Source organism: Erpetoichthys calabaricus, chromosome 15 (genome assembly GCF_900747795.2).
Source record: "Erpetoichthys calabaricus chromosome 15, fErpCal1.3, whole genome shotgun sequence".
NCBI classification, from domain to species: Eukaryota; Metazoa; Chordata; class Cladistia; order Polypteriformes; family Polypteridae; genus Erpetoichthys; species Erpetoichthys calabaricus.
The window spans coordinates 88,295,655-88,318,072 of record NC_041408.2 but is presented as its reverse complement, the minus strand read 5'-3'; the positions used below and the strand labels follow the sequence as shown (position 1 = coordinate 88,318,072).

Below are 22,418 nucleotides of genomic sequence, written 5' to 3'. Positions count from 1 at the left end.
CAGGCGGGTGAACTTCTTTTCTGTTTCTCAGGACCACAGCCCCACATATCACAATCACAGCAAGCCAAGTAAACATTTAGAGATCTCTCAAAATGAATTTCAGATATCTTTAGAAGTCATTTACTTTTGAAGATATTGGAAACTCGTTTTGAGAGACCTTAAAACAATTCCCTTTACATTTTAAGATTCTGCAATTCATTTTGAGATTCGTCAGATGCATTACAAGATATCTCAAATACAATTTCAGACATCTCCAAATAACTGCATGTGCATTTCAGGATATCACCAATGAAAATTTAAATATCTTAAACTGACATGTTATCAATGCAAGCATTTCCAGATATCTCAAAACCACTTCCTGTAAAATGACCCGTTCTTTCAAGGTGACTTCCTGCTCTTCCAGTGGAACTTCCTGTTCTTGCAATATGAGTTCCTGTTCTTTCAGTGAGACTTCCTGTTCTTTCAGTGAGACTTCCTGTTCTTTCAATGGGACTTCCTGTTCTTTCAGTAGGACTTCCTGTTCTTGCAATAGGACTTCTTGTTCTTTCAGTGGGACTTCTTGTTCTTTCACTAGGACTTCTTGTTCTTTCAGTGGGACTTCCTGTTCTTTCAGTAGGACTTCCTGTTCTTTCAATAGGACTTCTCATTCTTTCAGTGGGACTTCCTGTTCTTGCAATAGGACTTCTTGTTCTTTCAGTGAGACTTCCTGTTCTTTCAATGGGACTTCCTGTTCTTGCAATAGGACTTCTTGTTCTTTCAGTGAGACTTCCTGTTCTTTCAATGGGACTTCCTGTTCTTTCAGTAGGACTTCCTGTTCTTTCAATAGGACTTCTCATTCTTTCAGTGGGACTTCCTGTTCTTGCAATAGGACTTCTTGTTCTTTCAGTGAGACTTCCTGTTCTTTCAATGGGACTTCCTGTTCTTGCAATAGGACTCCTTGTTCTTTCAGTGAGACTTCCTGTTCTTTCAATGGGACTTCTTGTTCTTTCAGTGGGACTTCCTGTTCTTTCAGTGGGACTTCATGTTCTTTCAATAGGACTTCCCATTCTTTCAGTGGGACTTCCTGTTCTTTCACTAGGACTTCATGTTCTTTCAGTAGGACTTCCTGTCCTTGCAATAGGACTTACTGTTCTTTCAGTGGGACTTCATGTTCTTTCAATAGGACTTCCCATCCTTTCAATAGGACTTCTTGTTCTTTCAGTGGGACTTGCTGTTCTTTCAGTGGGACTTCTTGTTCTTGCAATAGGACTCCCCATTCTTTCAATAGGACTTCCCATCCTTTCAATAGGACTTCTTGTTCTTTCAATGGGACTTCCTGTTCTTGCAATAGGACTTCCCATCCTTTCAATAGATAGATAGATAGATAGATACTTTATTAATCCCAATGGGAAATTCACATTCTTCAGCAGCAGCATACTGATACAATAAATAATATTAAATTAAAGAATGATAATAATACAGGTGAAAAAAAAAAAAAAAAAAAACAGACTTCCTGTTCTTTCAGTGGGACTTCCTGTTCTTGCAATAGGACTCCCCATTCTTTCAGTGGGACTTCCTGTTCTTTCAGTAGGACTTCCTGTTCTTGCAATAGGACTTCCTGTTCTTTCAGTGGGACTTCCTGTTCTTTCAATGGGACTTCCTGTTCTTGCACTAGGACTCCCCATTCTTTCAATAGGACTTCTTGTTCTTTCAAGGGGGCTTCCTGTTTATTATAATATATCTTGAAATGAGCAGGAAGCTGTTTTGAGATATCTGGAAATATATTTCAGCTGTCTTAAATTGTACCGTGGATATCTGAAAATGCTATTGAGATATCTTGAAATAATTCAATGTTTTTTTGAAGATTTCTCAAAATGCATTCAAGATATTGTGGAATAAATTTGAGATATCTTGAAATGTGTTCTAAGGTATCACAAGTTATTGGAAGAAAAAAAAAAGTTTGCCTGTGCATGTGGAGCATAGACCTGTTTTACAAAATCATGAAATCAATTTGAGATATCTACAAATGTGTTTTAGATATCTCAAATAGCATTGAATTTCAGGATATCTTAAATGATTTAAGAAAGAAACATTTTCTTATATTTCAGGATATTTCAATCTTGAAATCTTATCTTAAAATAACTTCCCACTCATTTTGAGATATCTCAGATTCATTTTGAGATATCTTAAAATAATTTCCTGCGCATTCCAGATTTCTCAGAAAGATTTGGACATACCTGACAGAATTCCCATTGAAAGAGTAAGAAAATTTGTCAGTAAGTGATGTTGAGGTATCTCCAAAGGTATTTGAGATATCTTGAAATGCACAGGAACTTATTTTAAGATATCTGAAGTGTATTTCCGATATCTTAAAATGTCTGTGGATGTACTTTAAGGTATCTCGAAACGTATTTGTGATATCACAAAATGCATAGGATCTTATTTCAAAATATCTCGAATTGCATTTCAGGGATCTCAAAATGTACAGTGTATCATTTCAAGATATCCTAAGATCTATTTGACATATCATAAAATGTGTTTCAGATATCTTTAAACAGATGCATTTTTAGATCTGTGATTCAACTTGAGATATCCAAAATGCATGTCCAGATACCGTAAAATGAAATTTTAAGATATCTCTCGAAGTGATCATTTGGCTTAGACAATATCAAGCCTAAAGAGAAAATCAAATCTCTATACAACTGAAGACAAGATCAAACAACCTTTCTTTGTTGAATCCCATTCCAAGTGTTTGCTAACACTCCTGTCCTTGCCATGTAACGTTCTATCTTTTCCTTAATTTTTCCTTCCGTTAAATTACCTATGATTAACGTTAAGCTTACTGGCTTGCAGTTTCTTGGATCAGCCCGATCCCCCTTTTTATAAGACAGTATTTGCTAGCATCCCATCTTTAGGAATATCTTCAACCGATCAAACATTTTTGAAATATATGTGCCAGGGGTTTATATGTGAGCTCACGAACTCCTTTAAGAACTCGATGACAGACGTTATTCGGCCCTGCTGATCGCTGCAGGCGCAAGAGTTGTCATCTCAGAGATAACGGGAAAGGGGATAAAGAGGACGGGAACAGCCAGTCTAGCACAGGATTTTATTTTATTTTTTGCGCAAATAAAAGACAATTAATTGCTTAATACATCGTGATTAATTTCAGGATTCCTGTAGCCTAAGGGGGCCTGGTCCAAGTTAGCCCGTGCAGAACTTTGGCAGTAAGTAAGAGCCATCCATTGCATCTGCTATATTGGAGACAACTACTACTCCGGTCAAATTGCACTTTTTAAAATTAATTAATTAATTAATTAATTAAGTTCGGCAGCCTAATTTGCCGAGAAGGCCGACCACTTTTACCTCGACACCATTGTTGTCCAGAATTCTCTCTGCGATCCCCTTGATGCACGCGCGCGGCTCAACCTCCAGGGAGTCAACAGAGACACGTGACTCGGGACGCCTAGGTGGCGCGGAAGCGAGCGCAGGAACTGAAGCAGGGGTCGCGCGGTCTTGCCGACTGTCCCGCTAACTGCCGCTGCCCAGAGCAATGAAATCTCTCTGGTGGAGTAAAACACAATCAGTACAAATGAGGTGTCTTGCTGGACGAATGCGCTTGGCAAAAAGAAATGCAACGCAAACGAAACTCACAACTTCAGCTTTTAAATTATTTATTTGATCAAGTAAAGTTAGCCATTTTAAAAAGCTGTAATAACAAAAAGACGGATACTCTACCAGACGATGTGGTCTTCCAACATTTTTGTTATGTTTGCTTATTATGAAATAATGGAAAATGCTGATGAATTTAAAAACAGTGTGGAGAGTGAAGGAGGTGCTGTGCGCCATTGTTGAAAGACAACTGTAAATGAGTTTGTGTTAAAGTTAAACGGTCAAATATATTTAGAAGACTATAAGAGCCTGCGGTGGGCTGGCACCCTGCCCGGGGTTTGTTCCTGCCGTGCGTCCTGTGCTGGCTGGGATTGGCTCCAGCAGACCCCCGTGACCCTGTGTTGGGATTCAGCGGGTTGGAGAGTGAGTGACTGACTGACTATAAGAGCTCGAGTACTACTAAAAGATGTAATGATGTCTGTTTGATGCTGTACTGTTAAATTTACAGTGCGCCATGTGTCGCGTGAAGGAAAGGGGCAGTGAAAGGAGTGGGCAGAGGCGGAGGGCATTTCTAGTGCTGGGGAATGAGCTTTTTAATGACATTAATTACTTTAAGTATTTACTTAAAATATGTAATTTGTAATTAATATTTTAAGGTAATATCTCATTTAACACATGATAATTGAATACAAACTGTCCTGATTTTGTAATAATTTTAAAATATTTGATAAAAAAATTCTAAAAAATTCTACCTATCAATCATATAGTGGCTTTCATATCTATCTGTTTATTATATAGTGCCTTTCCCATCTATCTACAATATCTATATATTATAGGGAGCCATTTATATCTGTTTATTCTATAGTGCCTATATCAATTTACAATATGTTTGTACTATGTTATATTGTGCCTTTCCTATCTATCTACAATATCAAAATATTATATAATGCCTTTAATATCTATCTCTCTATTTATTATATAGTGCCTTTCATATCTGTCTATTTATTCTATAGTGCCTAATATCTATTTACAATATCTATATATTATATAGTGCCTTTCATATCTTATTGTAAAATGCATTCTCTATCTATTTATCTATTATATACTGCCTTTCCTATCTATCTACATTAACTATGAATTATATAGTGTCTTTCCTATCTATCTACAATATCTATCTTTTATTTGGTACCTATAATATTTATTTACAATGTCCATCCATCCATCCATTTTCCAACCCGCTGAATCTCAACACAAAGTCACGGGGGTCTGCTGGAGCCAATCCCAGCCAACATAGGGCACAAGGCAGGAACCAATCCCGGGCAGGGTGCCAACCCACCGCAGGACACTTTACAATGTCTATGTACAGTATTATATATTGTATTCTCTATCTATTTATCTATTATATGGTGCCTTTCCTATCTATCTACAATATATATTATATAGTGCCTTTCATATCTGTCTCTTATTCTATAGTGCCTATAACATTTATTTACAATATGTATATTTATTATATAGTGCCTTTCATATCTCTCTATCTATTGTGTAGTGCATTCTCTATATATTTATCTATGGTGCCTTTCTTATCTATCTACAATATCTATTTATTCTATAGTGCCTATAATATTTATTTATAATGTACTGTAATATATATTGCATTCTCTATCTATTTATCTGTTATATGGCGCCTTTTGTTATCTATCTAGAATATCTATTTATTCTATAGTGCCTATAATATTTATTTATAATGTAATATATATTGCATTCTCTATCTATTTATCTGTTATATGGTGCCTTTTGTTATCTATCTAGAATATCTATTTATTCTATAGTGCCTATAATATTTATTTATAATGTAATATATATTGCATTCTCTATCTATTTATCTGTTATATGGTGCCTTTCCTATCTATCTGCATTGACTATGAATTATATAGTGCCTTTCCTATCTATCTATATATTCTATAGTGCCCATAATATCTATTTACAATATGAATGTATTATACAGTGCCTTTCATATCTGTCTCTCTCTCTCTATTGTATAGTGCATTCTCCATCTATATATCTGTTACTGTATATAGTGCCTGTCATATCTATCTGTCTCTCTATCGTATAGTGAATTCTCCTTCTATATGTCTATTACTGTCTATAGTGCCTTTCATATGTAGTGTTTTTCGTATCTCTGTCTGTCTGTCTGCGTGTTTTCCATTTGTTTTCACCAAGTCAGTTACCAGCGTAGCCCAAATGAAAGCTAAAAAGCACAGCCCTCCTTCCCAGGCAGGGCGCCTTTGTTCCTATTAAACGTGAACACAATATGCAGGCTTTAAGTTAATACTTGAACACAATGGCAAGGCTGTAATAATGGCTTTTCTGTCAAATCAGTCTCCCGTTAAAAGCTGACTAAATGTTAACTTGAGACTTTCACATTTGTGTTAAGCCTCATGACTTTGCCAGGCCCCGTATGGCATTGTTCAAAGAATGATTGAATGTTTCCCTAGAGCAGAAATAAAACCAACCCAGTCATGTCACAACGGTGTACATTCGCTGTTCTTCAACCTTTAATACCAAGATAGCAAAGGCAACGATTAATTTGAAGACACAGTCCTGGCGGGCCGGGTGGCCTGGCGGCTGAGCTGATGGACTGTAAAGCCGTGAGGCTCTCAAGTGTCGAGTCAAATCACCTGCCAGCACCCACCTGCAGGTAGAAATGTGCAGATCAGCGTCCTGTGTGTGTGAACCACCTGGGACTGCAGAATTCTTGATAAAGTCCAGTGTGACCTCGACTTGCCGGTCAGCCCTCACCTTACAGAAATGTAAAATGCCAGCCAGCCTGCAGTGGATGGGACCAAAGTTGAGGACTGCACTGGGGTGAGGGTCACCAGTTTCAGGTCAAATCAGCTGATTTTTGTGTGGAGCCCTTCACTGCCTCTGAAAGGCACTATATCAAATCACATCAGCAGACTTGCAGGGTGACCATCATCGAGTCACTTCGCCTGCCAGTATGGTCCTCATGAGCTATATCTGTAAATCAATCGGGGGGTGGCACTACAAAGGGCACTATGTAAAGTCACAGTGCTTGCTCCACAACAGCAGACTTGTGGTGTGTCCTTGAGTGACTCATTTCACCCGCCAGTGCTCACCTTGCACCATACCTGTGAACAATACTGAGATCAGGCTCATTATAAAAGGCGCTATAAAAAAACATAAGGCTTAGTCCACAACAGTAGACTTCCAGTTTGACCTCATTTAAGTCATTTCACCTGCCAGCGCTCACCTTCTGGAAATGTGGGAATAAGTGCACCACACCAGTCAACAACACTGAGATTTGGCCCTCTATGAAAGGCACTATATAATTTTTGGTCCACAACAATAGACTTATGGTGTGACCTTGATTGCCAGCATTCAGCTCATACAAGTGTGGCAATAAAGAGCAGCGTATCTGTGAACCATCTGGGAACAGGGGAGACTGTGAAAGGCGCTATAAAATCACAACACTTAGTCCACAATGCCATATTTGAGATGGGACTCTGATTTGGTCAATTCACCTGCCAGCACTCACCTTCTACAAATGTGGAAATAAGTGCACTGTACCTGTAAACAGTATTGAGGTGAGACCCCTCCAACCATAAAAACAACTATATGGTATAAAATCATATACAAAAATTATTATTATGCTTATTATGAAAGGAATTAAACCAACCAACCAGTTTCCAACCCGCTGAATCCGAACACAGGGTCACGGGGGTCTGCTGGAGCCAATCCCAGCCAACACAGGGCGCAAGGCAGGAACAAATCCCAGGCAGGGTGCCAACCCACCGCAGGAAAGGAATTATCTGTTTTCAAAAAATTAATAATTAATTGATTTACACTAAACTGCAGCATTCATAACCATGCTTAATTTAAACGGCTCTACCTTAAAGAAATGTGTTGATGAATTATTTCGTTATTTTTTTATTGTAATGTTTATTACAGTGGGAAGTTTTAGTGGTTGCGTTTATTGTGAAAGTCTATACATCTGTTTATTGTAAAATGCCATGAAAAGCAGGATAATGTAGGCAGGCAAAAGACTGGGGTACCGTTCTGGTCTCCCCTTTCAATTATAAGAAAGAAAAAGAAAAGAGCCGCGCAGCTCAGAAGTGGAGGAGGCGGCGCAGTCGGAGCTCCGCCCTCCGCGTCTACTGCTCCAATACGGACTTCAACACCTTCCCTGGGCAGCAGTGACGGCACGGGAAGGGGCGGAGTCTTCACGAAGCATTGTGGGCGGGGCCAGGCGTCGTGCTTGGGCGGCCTTTTGCAGCAAGGGTGGTAAGAGAAAATGCTGTCAGCGCCTCCTCTCGTCCTGGGGTGGAACTGCTTACCTCACCAGCGCCAGGACGGTGGAACACGGGCGCACATGCGTGACACTAGCTATCTGTTCTTTATAGTGCCTTTCATGTCTATCTTTCTCTCTTTTATAGTGACTTTCATATCCATCTATAGATATTTTTCTTCTCTCTTCATCCCAGAGATTTGCTGATCAGAGTGTTATAACGATTGAATAGTTATCATTCTCCTTGAAAATTGTTCATAAAAATGGCATAATGAAAAGATGATTTATGTTTGCAATGCTACATAGTCATACCGTGTGGAGTTGAAGGCGTTTTAATTTTTATCTCAATAAAGGTTTTTTACATTTAATCTATCTATCTATCTATCTATCTATCTATCTATCTATCTATCTATCTATCTATCTATCTATCTATCTATCTATCTATCTATCTATCTATCTATCTATCTATCTATCTATCTATAACTGTATAAAGAGCCTTTCCTATCTATCACTATTTAAATGTCTTCGTGTGCTGTGTTAGAAATTTGGGGATTGCTTTTCATTTTTTTCCAGAAATTATTTCCAGTTTTGTAATAGAATAAAAAGAAATATCTACTTAGTGATGCGCTACTGGGCCAACCTAAGCAACGTGATGGGGAGCACACTGACTACTGAGGCCTTATGTAGGTTTGAAGTTTTTATTTAAACCACAAGGAGTGTATGGAATTTACAGGAAAGGAGAAAACCGCATGGAAAACACGGAAGTCTACCATCCTGAGTGACCAAAAGCTCCAGACCCTCAAAGCGAATGTCTGAAGGGGGAATCACTGAGCAGATTAGCCAACCAGCATTCCCGTAAAGAAGGGAGGAGTGTGACAGTGGTTCAACAGTGGAGACCCCCAAAGCCGGCCTTCCTGAGCATTCATGCAGTTCAATGCAACTCCTAGAGGCTGTCAAAGTGGGACACAAACTGGCGCCTCCATCTCATCAACAGAATCTGGGATTATAAAACAAGCGGATTGACTTTTTCTCCAAAAACACAATTCAAGCTTCACAGTTTAGTTTTCACACTTAGCACATTCAAATCACTTTAGTGTCTTTTGTGATTGGTCAAAAATAATCCAATTAAAAAAATATATACAAAGAATCAATGCAGAAAAAGAATCTGCACATCCGTCGTGGTTATGCACTTTGTGCCACCTGCGCGGTGTGTCTGTTAACATTACTTACCACCATGTTTAAGCTGTCTATTATATAGTGCCTTTCCTATCTGTTTAACTTTCCATCATTCATATAGTGCCTTTCTCCTAGCTATCTACCTATGTAATTTCATGTTTGTATTTAGATATGATTATGCATATAACTATCTATCTAATGCAATTTTTTATGTATATATCTATATATATATCTCTCTATATACATATTGTCACACATGTGCGCTTGGGAGACAGTCAAGGGGTTCACATCAGGGTATTGACAAGCCGGACCAGGGGTTGGCACTGAGTATTAAAGCTTCTTCTTCTCTTTCTACAAAACTTCCAAGGAAAAGATCAGCAAAGGCCCCTCACTTCTGCCTGTTCCTGACCTTGACTGTGGCCCCCGCTGATGACCTCACACCTCTTCCTTTCCTGCTTTCCTCATTATAAATGCCTGCTGTTTACCCTTTCAGTCAGTCCCAGTTTATGGACCTCTGATCAGTCTCAATAGACTGCACAACAACATACTGTATGGGCTGGAACTCCAACTCTTTTTGACATGAACCATGTTTTCTTACAACATCTCTCTCTCTCTCTCTCTCTCTCTCTATAAATATATATTTATATCTGTATGTATCTATATCTATCTCTCTATCTATTTATCTCTCTTTATCCTCTTTAATAAAATCCCTGTGTGCATCCATGTTGTCCGTGTGTGTGTCTTCTGGTGAAGTGCGCATGTGCGGGGCACGGTGCGATGCTTTCAAAGCAGATGCTTCAAAGGCCGCCTGATGTGTCACACAAGACAGAGAGGGCGGGACCTATAAAATATCGTGTGGCCGATCCAATCGGATTTCGGTAAATGAGGTAAGACCTAAAACATAAAACACGAAAAATCCAATCGGGTACTGAGACGCGGAGACCAGCTTCCCCAAAGAGGTGGGATTAGTGTTTGTGGTTGTGCAAGTGTTCACTCTGAGGATGTCAGAGTTGCGATTAAGACGCTTGGCCCAGTAAAGTGTAAAGTGTCAGTCATTGAAGGGGTTTTCCTAAATATACGAATTTTCATGATATTACAATATGATGACTTTTAAAAGTGGATTTATTTTCACGCACATTTCATCAGTTCCTGGGAAGAATCTGCTGATTGCCCACCGTTGTGACAGAAAATTAAACGCATATTACGGACAGCAAAGCCAGTATTGCTGTCAGAGAAAATTACAGGCATTTTACGGAAAAAATTTAATGAGGTAAAAGGTCCCTTGCCATTTAATATAGACTGTTCCTACTAATGTTTCTGGACTACTGTTCTAGTGCCCGTTATTGTAACCGGCTTACTGTCTAGTTATATATATATATATATATATATATATATATATATATATATATATATATATATATATATGTATTTCTATACACAACAGTATATATATATATATATATATATATATATATATATATATATATATATGTATGGTGACAGATAGGGGGCGCTCTCGCTCCCTTGAACCCTTGGTTCAGATGCCAGACACAACATAAAAGTCCAAGAAATAATTTTATTAATATAATAAAGTGCACAAAGCACCTCCTCTCCACAATACTCCAATAATCAATAAACACAATTCTCAATAATCCTTCACACCTCCCAGCAGCTCAGTCACCCTTCCTCCCAACTCGGCTCAATCTGCTGGGGTTTCCCATCGTCCTTTTATAGTCCTTGACCCGGAAGTGCTTTCTAAGCCCTCAGTCCATGTGATTACCCAGCACTTCCGGGTCAAACGAAAACTCCTTTTCTTCATCAACCCGGAAGCACTTTATTTCTTCCAACCATGTGACTGGGATTTACTTCCGGGCTTTATGGAAAATAAACATCTCTGTGTCTCCCTGCAGCGTCCCCTGGTGGCCCAAATGTTATCCAGCAGGGCTGTGTATTAAAACTCCATAATCCATGATGCACTGCTGGAATTCGGGGCATCTCCATGTTGCAAGGAGGGCTTAATCTAGCGGCCTGGGGGTATTGGCCAGGATGAATGGCCGGTCATATCCCACAATATATATACATTTATAACTATAGGTATCTATCCATCTCTCTCTCTATCTCTCTTCATATACATTATATACATATATATCTAGATATGGTATATCTATATTTATAGCTATATGTAACTATCTATCACTCTCTCCGTATATATATATATCTATATATTTATAGCTACTGTATATGTATCTATCTATCCTTCCATATATATGTATATATTTGCAGTTGGAGATCCACAAAGGGAGAAAAAACGAATCACGTATCATAAAATAGTTTTTATTCCTGAGCTTTCAACCCCTATCAGGGGTCTTCATCAGAGGATAATGCTTAGACTTACAAGAATCAAAAGTGGGTGGAGGTGGCTAAGTCAGTATGATCAAAGGGGGGGGGGGTGTATCGTTAAAAGTTTCGTTGGCGGTGTGTTTCCGTGATAAGTTCATACAAAACTCGTTTAGTAAACTGTTGCATGATGGTTGACATTTTTGGGGTGTTCGTTGGTGGCTTGAATCGTAGGCATCTCGGAGTTACATCGTGCCTGATGCAACTGTGGAGGAAGAAGAGTTTTTCATAGCTGTGCGCTTCACGGATTGCCGAAGTTTCCCATCGTCTAATGCATTGGAGGGCTTCATGCCCGAAGGTTGTACGAATGGAAGAGAAGGTCTGTGATACGCTTTGCATATTTGCAGTTGGAGATCCACAAAGGGAGAAAAAACGAATCACGTATCATAAAATAGTTTTATTCCTGAGCTTTCAACCATATATATATATATATATATATATATATATATATATATATATATATATATATATATATATATATATATGTAAAAAATATATACAGTATATCTATATATTTATAGGTATATGTATCTCTCTCTCTATACTGTATATATATATATATATATATATATATATATATATATATATATAGTAATGGACAGCTGGGTCCCATGCCCGGCAGGGACGCCCCTACTGCAGCTGTTCCGGGGGAGCTACCATGGACAGCTCAATACCTCCCCCGGGACGCTTGGTGGCAGCCTCCCTGGCAGACGATGATTCCCCAACCTGGCGCATGGCTCCATGGGAGATGGAGTCCTCCACAGCCTGGTTGGGGGCTCGGATGGCCGCCAGGGGGAGCTGCATGGAGCCTGCAGCCTGGCTGGTCAAATCTTCAGCCCCACCCGGAAGTGCAATTAGGGCCAGGTGATCAAGCACCTGGAATGCTTCTGGGTGGGGTATAAAAAAGGCCAGCCACCACCACTCGAGAGCCAGAATTGGGAGGAAAAGGACGAGGTTGCCTGGGAGGAGTGGTGGTGCCAAAGTGGAAGGAAAGTGTTGTTTGGTGTGCTATATTTAAGTGCTTTTGGGACTGTGTTGGGCGTGTGGGACAGAGGAAAGGCGTGCCCCACGGCTGAAGAAAAATAAAAGTGTGTTTTATTTAAGCACGTGCCTCTGCCTCAGTCTGTGCCGGGTCAGGCGCTATATAGCGCCTTTCACAATATTAATATATATATATACACACACTAAACATTATACATATACTAGCCATGCCCCGTGGCTTCGCCCGCATAGTAGAGAAACAGGACAGTGAGGAGGGTACCACCCGGCTCCCCACTCCTGACGTCACACTTCCCCCTCGGCCCACAGCCTCTGTCTCGGATTAGTGTGAATATATCGCTCCTGCAAGCAAACTATGATTCTTAGCGCAATGAGAGAACTCGCAAAATCAACCAAAACATTCAAGAAAATTCTAGAAAACAACATGATCTAAATCCATGAAGTAGTCCACTTGTTTGCTAACTAAGCAGAGGTAAGGTACACACACACACAGAGGCTGGCGCGTGAGTGAGGAGGGCACCACCCCCTCCCCTCGACCCGCTGCGTGTCTCTCAGATTCATGCAAATAAATCAGTACCGCAAGCAAAATATGATTCTTAGCACGATGAGAGAAGTCGCAAAATCAACTCGAATGTTCAAGCAAATTATACAAATAAACCCGATCTAAATCCGTTAAATAGTTCTCTTGTGAAAAGCGGACAGACAAACATTGGATTATATATATATCTATATAATCTGGATTCTATATATCTATATGCTATATACACACACACACAAGGCGAGAGGGGGCGCTGTCACCAACAGTCTTACCTCCTTTTTTATAACCCTCCCCCCTCCCCTCACAGCCTCATGAAATGCCCCTTAAGGATAGCAAAGCCAAGGAAGCCCCGCCCCTGCCAGTCTGTCCAGTATAAAAGGGAGGCCCACTCAGGATGTGGCATCTCATTTGGACCCCCCAGCAGAGACAGAAAGTCTTTGAGAACCCCACCAGCACACTTTAGGAAGCCATACGTTGTCATGCCATTGTGCACATGTTTGGTTTTGAAGTTTTTTTGTGTTTGAATTAGATGGGGTTTTGCCCGGTTGGCACACCAAGTATTGCTGGACTTGTTCTGCCTCATCGCCAGCCCCACTACAATATACTGTATAATCTGATCAGGCATGATCATCGGTGCCAGGCAGGCTGGGTTGAGAGTTTATAGAACTGCTGATCTTCCTGTTTACTCAGAAAGGTGCAACAAACAGAAAACTTCCAGTGAGCCGCAGTTCTGCACCTTGTGGACAAGAGAAGTCAAAGGAGAATGGCCAGAGTGGTCTGAGCTGACAGGAGGGGCAACGGTAACTCAGGTAAGCAATGTGTGCAACTGTGGGGAGCAGAAAGGCATCTCAGAAGGCACAACACGTCAGACCTCAGGGTGGATGGGCAACAATAGCAGAAGACCACGTTGGGTTTGACTCCTGTCAGCCAAGACCAGAAAGCTGAGGATGCAGTGGGCACAGACGCACCAAACCTGGACAGCTGAAGACTGGATAAAGTGTAGCCTGGTCTGATGAATCTCGATTTCTGCCTGAGGCACACAAATGGTTGGCACCGACAGCATGGATCCTGGCACCCCTCCTGCCTTGGGTCAATAGTCCTGACTGCTGATGGTGGTGTAGTGGTGTGGGGAACGTCTTCTTGGTACACTTTGGCCCCATTAATACCAATCAATCATCACTTGAGCACCACAGCTGACCTGGTGCAGCCCTTCATAGCCACAATTGACCCTTGTTAGAGATTATTGGCTACTTCCAGAATCATAAACGAATGGACCCCTCAAGATGTTAGAAACGGGGTGTCACAAAGCTGACTGGTTTCATGAACACTCTTGATTGGTCTTTCTGGTCCAACAGAACACCTTTGGGATGTGATGGAGCAGAAGATTCGCAGCATGAACGTGCAGCTAACAAATCTGCGTAAACTCCATGATGCAATCACATCATCATGGCCAGGATCTCAAAGAAATGTTTCTGATATCTTGAAGAGTCCGTGCCACAAAGAACTGAGGCTGTTTTGTGAGCCAGAGGAAGGCCCTGCCTAGCCTTAGTATGGTGGTCTGAAGGATTCACTCAGTGAGTGTATTGTACACGCGTACCTGCTACTGACTCACGGATGCAGGACACCGGCCTCAAATCCTACGCCTCAACGTGCCCCCCGTGGTGTTGGCACATCAGGGGTTCCTGACACATCGCAAAAACACGCAGATCAGGAGAAATGGCAGCCGTGCATTGGCTGCACTGAGGGGTTATGCATGTGTGTCTGAGTGGGCCCGGCGGTGGGCTGTCACCTCGTCCAAGGCCGTTTCCTCCTTTCTGCCCAATGCCACCAAGATGGCCTCTGGCAATTTGTGACTCTGAATTGGATTAAGTGGGATGGAGTGTGTTATGTTATATCAGATTCTCTAAATGTGTGTAAATCCATCCATCCAGCCATCTTTTGAAGGCCCTTATCCAGAGCAGAGCAGGTCACGGGGGAATATGAAACCCACCCTAGAAAGCATCGGAATTACAAATAATCACAAATAACCAATTGTGATAAAGCAGGGGAAACAAAAAAAAGAGTCAAAGGAAACTAATTAAAGTACCAGACCCCTAATACCAAAGTCCTAACTACAAGACCCCTAAAACAAGAAGACCCCAAACAACAAGAGCAAACACAGAGTGGAGAGTCAAGCATTAGAGAAGAGAGACGAAGGCACACAAGCCGACCCAACAGCTAAGCAAAGTTGGGACTGGGATGGATGTCTGTGGAGTGGGGGGCTTGGCTTCACCTTGACATGGGGAACATCTGGATGGGCCACGCGGAGCTGGGATTTTTCATAAACGAGGGACGCCCTGAGGAACAGCAGCCTCACCAGTGAGTCGAAAGTTCGTATTCGTGGCGGATTTTAGAAAATGACAAATAAAGAAATACGGAGGATTAACGAGGCGTTCTGTTCAAGATGAGTCTTTCTTTATTTCTACTGATGAATTAAAACCTGTAATTATTTGTTTAAAAACCCGTCCTTGTTTCCATTCAAGAAAATACCGCCTGTCTGATAAAGGACTGTAAATTCTTTTTAATCAAAAGTCTGTCTATCACTTTATGCTTTATTTATCTACATCTGCCATTCTGTCACAGTCAGGATCGATGCACGTGTTCATGTTTATTTACTTTGTGTAGTCAATTTCATGTCTGTCTGTCTATGATATAGTGCCTTTCACATCTATCTATTTATGATATACTGCCTTTAATATCTAGGCATCTATGATATAGTGCCTTTCATGTCTTTCTATCTATAGTATAGTGCCTTTCATGTCTTTCTGGCTATCTATGATATAGTGCCTTTCACATCTTCTATCTATCTATTATACAGTGCATTTCATGACTACCTACTTACAGTATCTCTTAGAGAAATGTACAAAAGGCACTCAATCTATTTAGCTATCTATGACATAGCGCTTTCATATTTTTGTATCTATTTATAGTATAGTGCCTTTCATAGCTATCTATGTATGATATAGCAGCATTTCGCATCTTTCTCTCTGTCTAAAGTATACTGCTTTTCATGTGTCTTTATCTATGTAAGATATAGTGCCTTTCGTATCTATCTATTTATGATATACTACCTTTTATACCTAGGAATCTATGATATAGTGCATTTCACATCTTTCTATCTATAGTATAGTGCCTTTCATGTCTTTCTACCTATACACTGTATATGATATAGTGCCTTTCATATCTTTCTATTTATAAACTGTATAATATATAGTGCCTTTCATGTCTTTCTGGCTATCTATAATATAATGCCTTTCACATCTTCTATCTATCTATCTATTATACAGTGCATTTCATGGCTACCTACTTACCTATGAGAGAAATGTGCAAAAGGCACTCTCTCTGTCTATGATATAGCACTTTCATATCTTTTTATCTATCTGTCGTATAGTGCCTTTCATATCTATCTAACCATTTATGATATAGTGCCTTTTACATCTTTCTGTCTATGCTATGGTGCCTTTCATATCTATCTATCCATAAGATCTATCTGTCTATAATATAGTGTCTTTATTTATCTAAGATATAGTGCCTTTCATATCTATCTATCTATCTATCTATCTATCTATCTATCTATCTATCTATCTATCTATCTATCTATCTATCTATCTATCTATCTATCTATCTGTCTGTCTATAATATAGTGTCTTTATTTATCTAAGATATAGTGCCTTTCATATCTATCTATCTATCTATCTATCTATCTATCTATCTATCTATCTATCTATCTATCTATCTATCTATCTATCTATCTATCTATCTATCTATCTATCTATCTATAATATAGTGTCTTTATCTAAGATATAGTGCCTTTCATGTCTATTTATGATATAGTGCCTTTTGCATGTTTCTATCTATCTATGATATTGTGCCTTTTTTATCTATGTATCTATTACGTAGTGCGTTTCGCATCTTTCTTTCTATCTATAGCAAACTGCCTTTCGTATCTACAGTAGCTGTCGGTGGTATACTGCCTTTCATGTCTTTTTAGCTATCTATGATACAGTGCATTCACATCATGTAATTTCTATAATTTGTTTGCATGTATGTATCTATATATCTCAATACTGGATATATGTATGTACATAAAACAAATTAACACTAAATAGTATCAAGCACTTGTGGTTGACCAAATGCCTGCCTGTTTTCCATAACAGACATTTTCAGATTGAATTTCCTCAACAGTTGAAAATGTAATCTCAGTACAATCTTAAAAATAGCATTTCTAGAATAGCACTTCGGCTCGCGGAACGTTTGTGTAACAACGTGGTTCTTCAGACCAATGCCATGGAGGAGCCGTTTCCCAAAAGAACCATCCACAGAAAGAACCTTTATGTACTTAGACCTGTAACAAGTTCTATAAATAACCATAAATAGATGGAAACAGATTTATGAAACACCAACATACTCCTGATTTTAAAAGGACTCATGCAGCATGCAATCACTCCGGCTAAATTCACGTTTCCTCGATATGTCGGAATCCTGACAGGCAGCCCACTGGACATTAAAGGTTTCTGATGTGTCCATAATATTATGAACCTCATCAAAGCTCAAAGAGCCAAGTTCATATGCCAAGATGCGCTCACAGAATGAAATGTTTCTTTGTCAGACAATGTTTCCGTAAGCAGTCATACAACCCAGCGAAGTGGCAATTTAGAAATTTTTTATGAGGGTAGAAACTATTTAGAAATATATAGATATGAATGCCACTATATAAATGATAGATGGGTTACAAAAACACTGTAAGATGACAGATAGATAGATAGATAGATAGATAGATAGATAGATAGATAGATAGATAGATAGATAGATAGATAGATAGATAGATAGATAGATAATGAAAGGCACTATAAGATAGATAGATAGATAGATAGATAGATAGATAGATAGATAGATAGATAGATAGATATGAAAGGCACTATATAATAGATAGATAGACAGACATTTTTTCTATTTTATTGTACTAAGATGATTTCAGTCCACTGTTCAGTTCATTTTGTGACAAACCCCAGGCTGAAGTTGGCTGTGGACTCCGTTAAGTTTCACACTTTTCCGTGAACAGGACTCCACGTAGTCAATTTGTGACAAAGACAGACGAAATAAAACAAATATTTTCTTCTTCTGATCGACGGCACATTTATCTGTGTCGGTAACTCAGGCGATTTCAACACGGTGGCATGGCAAAGGAATTCAGGGCTGCATAATAAGAGATGGTGAGCCTGTCCAGGTGACATCCCCTGTAATAAAGCTGTCCTATGTCCTAAGAATACTACTGGGAGCCGAGAATGTCGGGGGTCTTTACCTGCAGCCGGACTTGCACTGTTATATACGAGGACGACTCTCTTAGAAACAGCAGATACTTGACGGTGATTTGGGCGCTCCGCTTGCCGTTTCAAGAACTCCCAGTTCAGTAATGCCCATGAATGCACTTGGCACTCCACCAACCGACCTAATGTTCGGATAGCGGAAACCCATAATGAAACCCTGGCAGGAGCTTTCAAGTCATTGCTCTGGCAGGTAGATCTGCTGTTGAAGATAAGACTCGCAGGTGCTACTTGAACGGCAAACCCCTGACCAATTGTCCTTGCTATGGGTATTTTGTTTTATTTGTTGTCCACTAGATGGGAGTGTCCGATTTTAAGGCATTTCGAAGAAAACCGCAATAGGCGTCTTGAAAACAAAAGCAAAAGCAAATTAAAGGAAGCAAAGGCTATGCGAAGGTCCTTCATTTGTGAAGGAGGCAGAGTGGCGCAGTGTTTACGGCTTTGGACTTCAAACTCTGACGTATTGGCGGTTGGTGATGGTGAGCGAGTCACTCCTCATATCTGTACGCCAGTTAGAAAAGTCTACATTTGAAAATAATAAATATATCGGAAATATAATTCGCCTTGGATAAATAAGTCAGTTAAATACAAATTAGTAAAAGCTCGTTTGTGCTTTATTAACAATGTTGAATATTCGCTCGCGAAAACGCGACCAACTTCAAGTGTCGCAAAATGAAAAACATTTAAAGAAAAAATAATTTTCCCTATTTTTGCTATAAACTTAACACATTTTTTAATTTTACTTTATGGGTAACAATTTATTAGGTGTCATATCTTCAGTATATCCACAGGACCGTTCAATTACTTTTTTTGCCGGCCAATTTAGATGGACGTGTTTGATCGCAAACAGCAGGGTGCCCTTTCCTTCTTTTTGATCGTTTGTATCTAACCGCCTATTAGAGCTCGGGTGAATCGCGGTAGCCTCTTGGCTCTGATGCCACATTTTCTTTGATGACCTCTAGTTAGAGCCGAGGCGACGCTTAATATTTAGACGATTGAGCGTAATCGGTAGGACTGAAGAGAAAGGAAGAGAAGCATAGATGGATAGTTAGAAAGACAGGCAGATAGCTAGATAGGGATGAAAGGTACTTTACAATAGATAGATAGATAGATATTAAAGGCACTATATAACAGATATATAGATGTGAAAGGGGGTATATAATAAATAGATAGGAAAGGCAGAATATAATAGATAGATAGATAGATAGATAGATAGATAGATAGATAGATAGATAGATAGATAGATAGATAGATAGATAGATAGATAGATATGAAAGGAACTATATAACAGATATATAGATGTGAAAGGGAGTATATAATAAATAGATAGATAGATAGATAGATAGATAGATAGATAGATAGATAGATAGATAGATAGATAGATAGATAGATATGAAAGGAACTATATAGCAAATATATAGATGTGAAAGGGAGTATATAATAAATAGATAGGAAAGGCAGAATATAATAGATAGATAGATAGATAGATAGATAGATAGATAGATAGATAGATAGATAGATAGATAGATAGATAGATAGATAGATAGATAGATAGATATGAAAGGAACTATATAATAGAGAGATATGAAAGGCACTATATTATAGATATATAGAATTTATCTATCTATCGCGTCCATATAGTGACTAATCTATCTGTCGATCTATTATGTAGTGCCTTAACTAAAAAATCATTTATTATATAGTGTCTCATCTATCTTTTCATTTATTATATAGTGCCTTATCTGTCTCTTTCATTGTATTTAACGAACGATTCTTCAGAATACAGTGCCTTGTCACTGAGCAGGACTCCGAGAATGATGACCACGTACGCTAACCATCACACGACACTTTCGGCTGCCCGTGAATTGACGCGCTCGGATCGGTTCAATTCCACACTTGCACCGCCGTATAAAGCAAAAGCAGGAAGACCTCAAGACTGTGGAAACTGCCCTGGGATCCTAATTAGAAGAAGAAGATAAAAAAAAACAACAAATGCCAGCACACTTCGAGTGAGATAAAAGCAGCTCCCCGCTGCCGACAGATGCCTCTGATGCAGGCTTGGCATTATTTTGACAAAGCACGCCGAATTCTCTTAACCGCGGTTATGCAAGGTTGCAATCCAAGACATTACCACTTAATCCTAATACAGAGCATTTACACGGCGCGATTCCAGTAGAAGCACATGGATTTGGCCCGAAATGTTCACTTTTTGGATATTTAACATGAATAAAAGACATTAGAGATAAAGAGGCAAAGAGGACCGGCTGCCTCCTCTAGCGCTCCTCGGGAGACGCAAGTGGAAATTGTGCGATGCAATAGCCGGTCATGCGATTCTCACGGCATATCCAGCGGCCAAACTGCAACGGCGGCAAACAAAACGAAAACATATGCAAATAAATCCAGTAGCAGATAACTTACCTTCTGCCAGGAGGCGCATTGCATGCACAAAAGAAGAATCCAAGGTATCTTTCTCGGCCATCAGCTCTGGCAGATATTTCTCTTGCTCCATAACACGGCTTCCCTTCATCAAACGTGCTGCTTTGTGCTTGTGAATGCAAAGGAGAGAAAAAGATCTACAAATCTCTCAGTTTGAAGATATATGAAGAAAACATATGGGAAAAAAAGGCTGCCAGGATCTGCAATCTGAAACGGTCTTCACGGCCAATGTGTAAAAAAAAAATAAAAAAATAAAAAAATAAAAAAACAACGCTATAACGAATCCCCCAAAGTGACCGCTTTAACGCTTCAAACCCATTTGTGGCATGAAGTCGACTCTCTCCTGTTGGAGCCAAGCACCTTAACTAGTGAGACACTCCGCCGTGCCCGCCCCCGGGAAATCTGATTGGCTACACAAAGAGATAGGAGCAATTGCCAGAATACCAATGGTTCGGGGGCTCGTCAGGCAATCTCCATCGCCACCGAAATCGGCTGGAGCTCTTACGGCTGCTGTCCGCGGTGCTGAAAAGAAGAAGAAGAAGAAAAAAAAGACGCGCTAGTTAAGCCCCTTCCAGTCCGCCGCTGCCCCTTTCTGTTGTCGAGATGCGGTGGGCTTCCACGGCGCATCCAGAGCGAGACATAAAAGGCCAGCCCTTTGTACTCGGCTTCTTCGCCCGCCGACGATAAAGAAATGCGCGATATGACACCTAGAAGAAGCCTTTTGTTCGAAGGCGTTCAGACGCGGCGACTCGTCTGCGCGCTAATGCCGGAGTGGCCGCTTTAACGGCGAAGTCGGGAGTTCACTTCGCAGCAGGGGTAGGACCACTAAGCGGATTTTAGCGAGACTGAAAACAGGAGTGACATCCTCGAGGACATATAATCATTCATCTTTAAAAGGTGGCTAGGAAAAATTATGAAAAAAGAACACCATTGACACGGTCATATGTAACAGCTAACTGAAAAGGAACCTTTTAACGATTCCGTTATGACAATTAAGAGCGGGGTGTTTAAATTGTAAACGATGGCCGCATTTGGACTTTCGATTTTTTTCTGTGCCCCAGTAATTAACCCTAATAGTGATTTTGTTTACAAAATATTACTGATCGTGCCCAGGCTTCTTCTTCTTCTTCTTCTTCTTCTTCTTCTTCTTCTTCTTCTTCTTCTTCCTTACTTCTATGTGGGGTCGTGCCTAGGCTATTGTTTAAAAAACGAAGTTTCTAGAAATGCTATAATACAACGCAGCAATGGATACTGGGCCGGCACGTTTAAAGAATCCAGTGAACGCAAGACAAAGAATAACACCAGGCGCTTATCCAAGAGATAAAGAAGGAAAGGTCAGCGAGTGAGGAAAGATGGAGCTAAACTGGTCCCCTGGGTTGGCTTCAGGCATGCTTGTGGGGCAGTAACAGAGCCTTAACATCCAAGCCAGCGCCGAAAAAATAAATAAATAATAAAAACAGCTTTTATTTCTGCTAGATATGATAGCACTGATGTGTGTAGGTGTTTTGCCTTTTCCAGTCAACTGAATAATGTGTTAAAAGTTTAACGTGTCCTAATTATATTTATTTCATGTTTTTGCTTTTCCTTTGAGTTTTTAATCGCGTTTTCTTCC

General features: G+C 39.9%; 1 protein-coding gene across 7 annotated transcripts in view; it reads right to left on the bottom strand.

The window, feature by feature from the left end:
* khdrbs2 (KH domain containing, RNA binding, signal transduction associated 2) overlaps window positions 1-21,221 on the bottom strand; it is a 784,395-nt gene extending 763,174 nt beyond the window's left edge. For 3 of the 7 annotated variants that reach the window (XM_051919154.1, XM_051919153.1, XM_051919155.1), the window contains exon 1: window positions 20,789-21,190. In XM_051919154.1, the coding sequence (XP_051775114.1) occupies window positions 20,789-20,897 (109 nt within the window). In that variant the 5' untranslated portion in view covers window positions 20,898-21,190. Of the gene's footprint in view, window positions 1-20,788 lie in introns of all 7 variants that reach the window. The other 4 variants (XR_007933520.1, XM_028820584.2, XR_007933519.1 and 1 more) reach the window with 3 other exon arrangements.
* Between the last annotated feature and the right edge of the window lie 1,197 nt (window positions 21,222-22,418).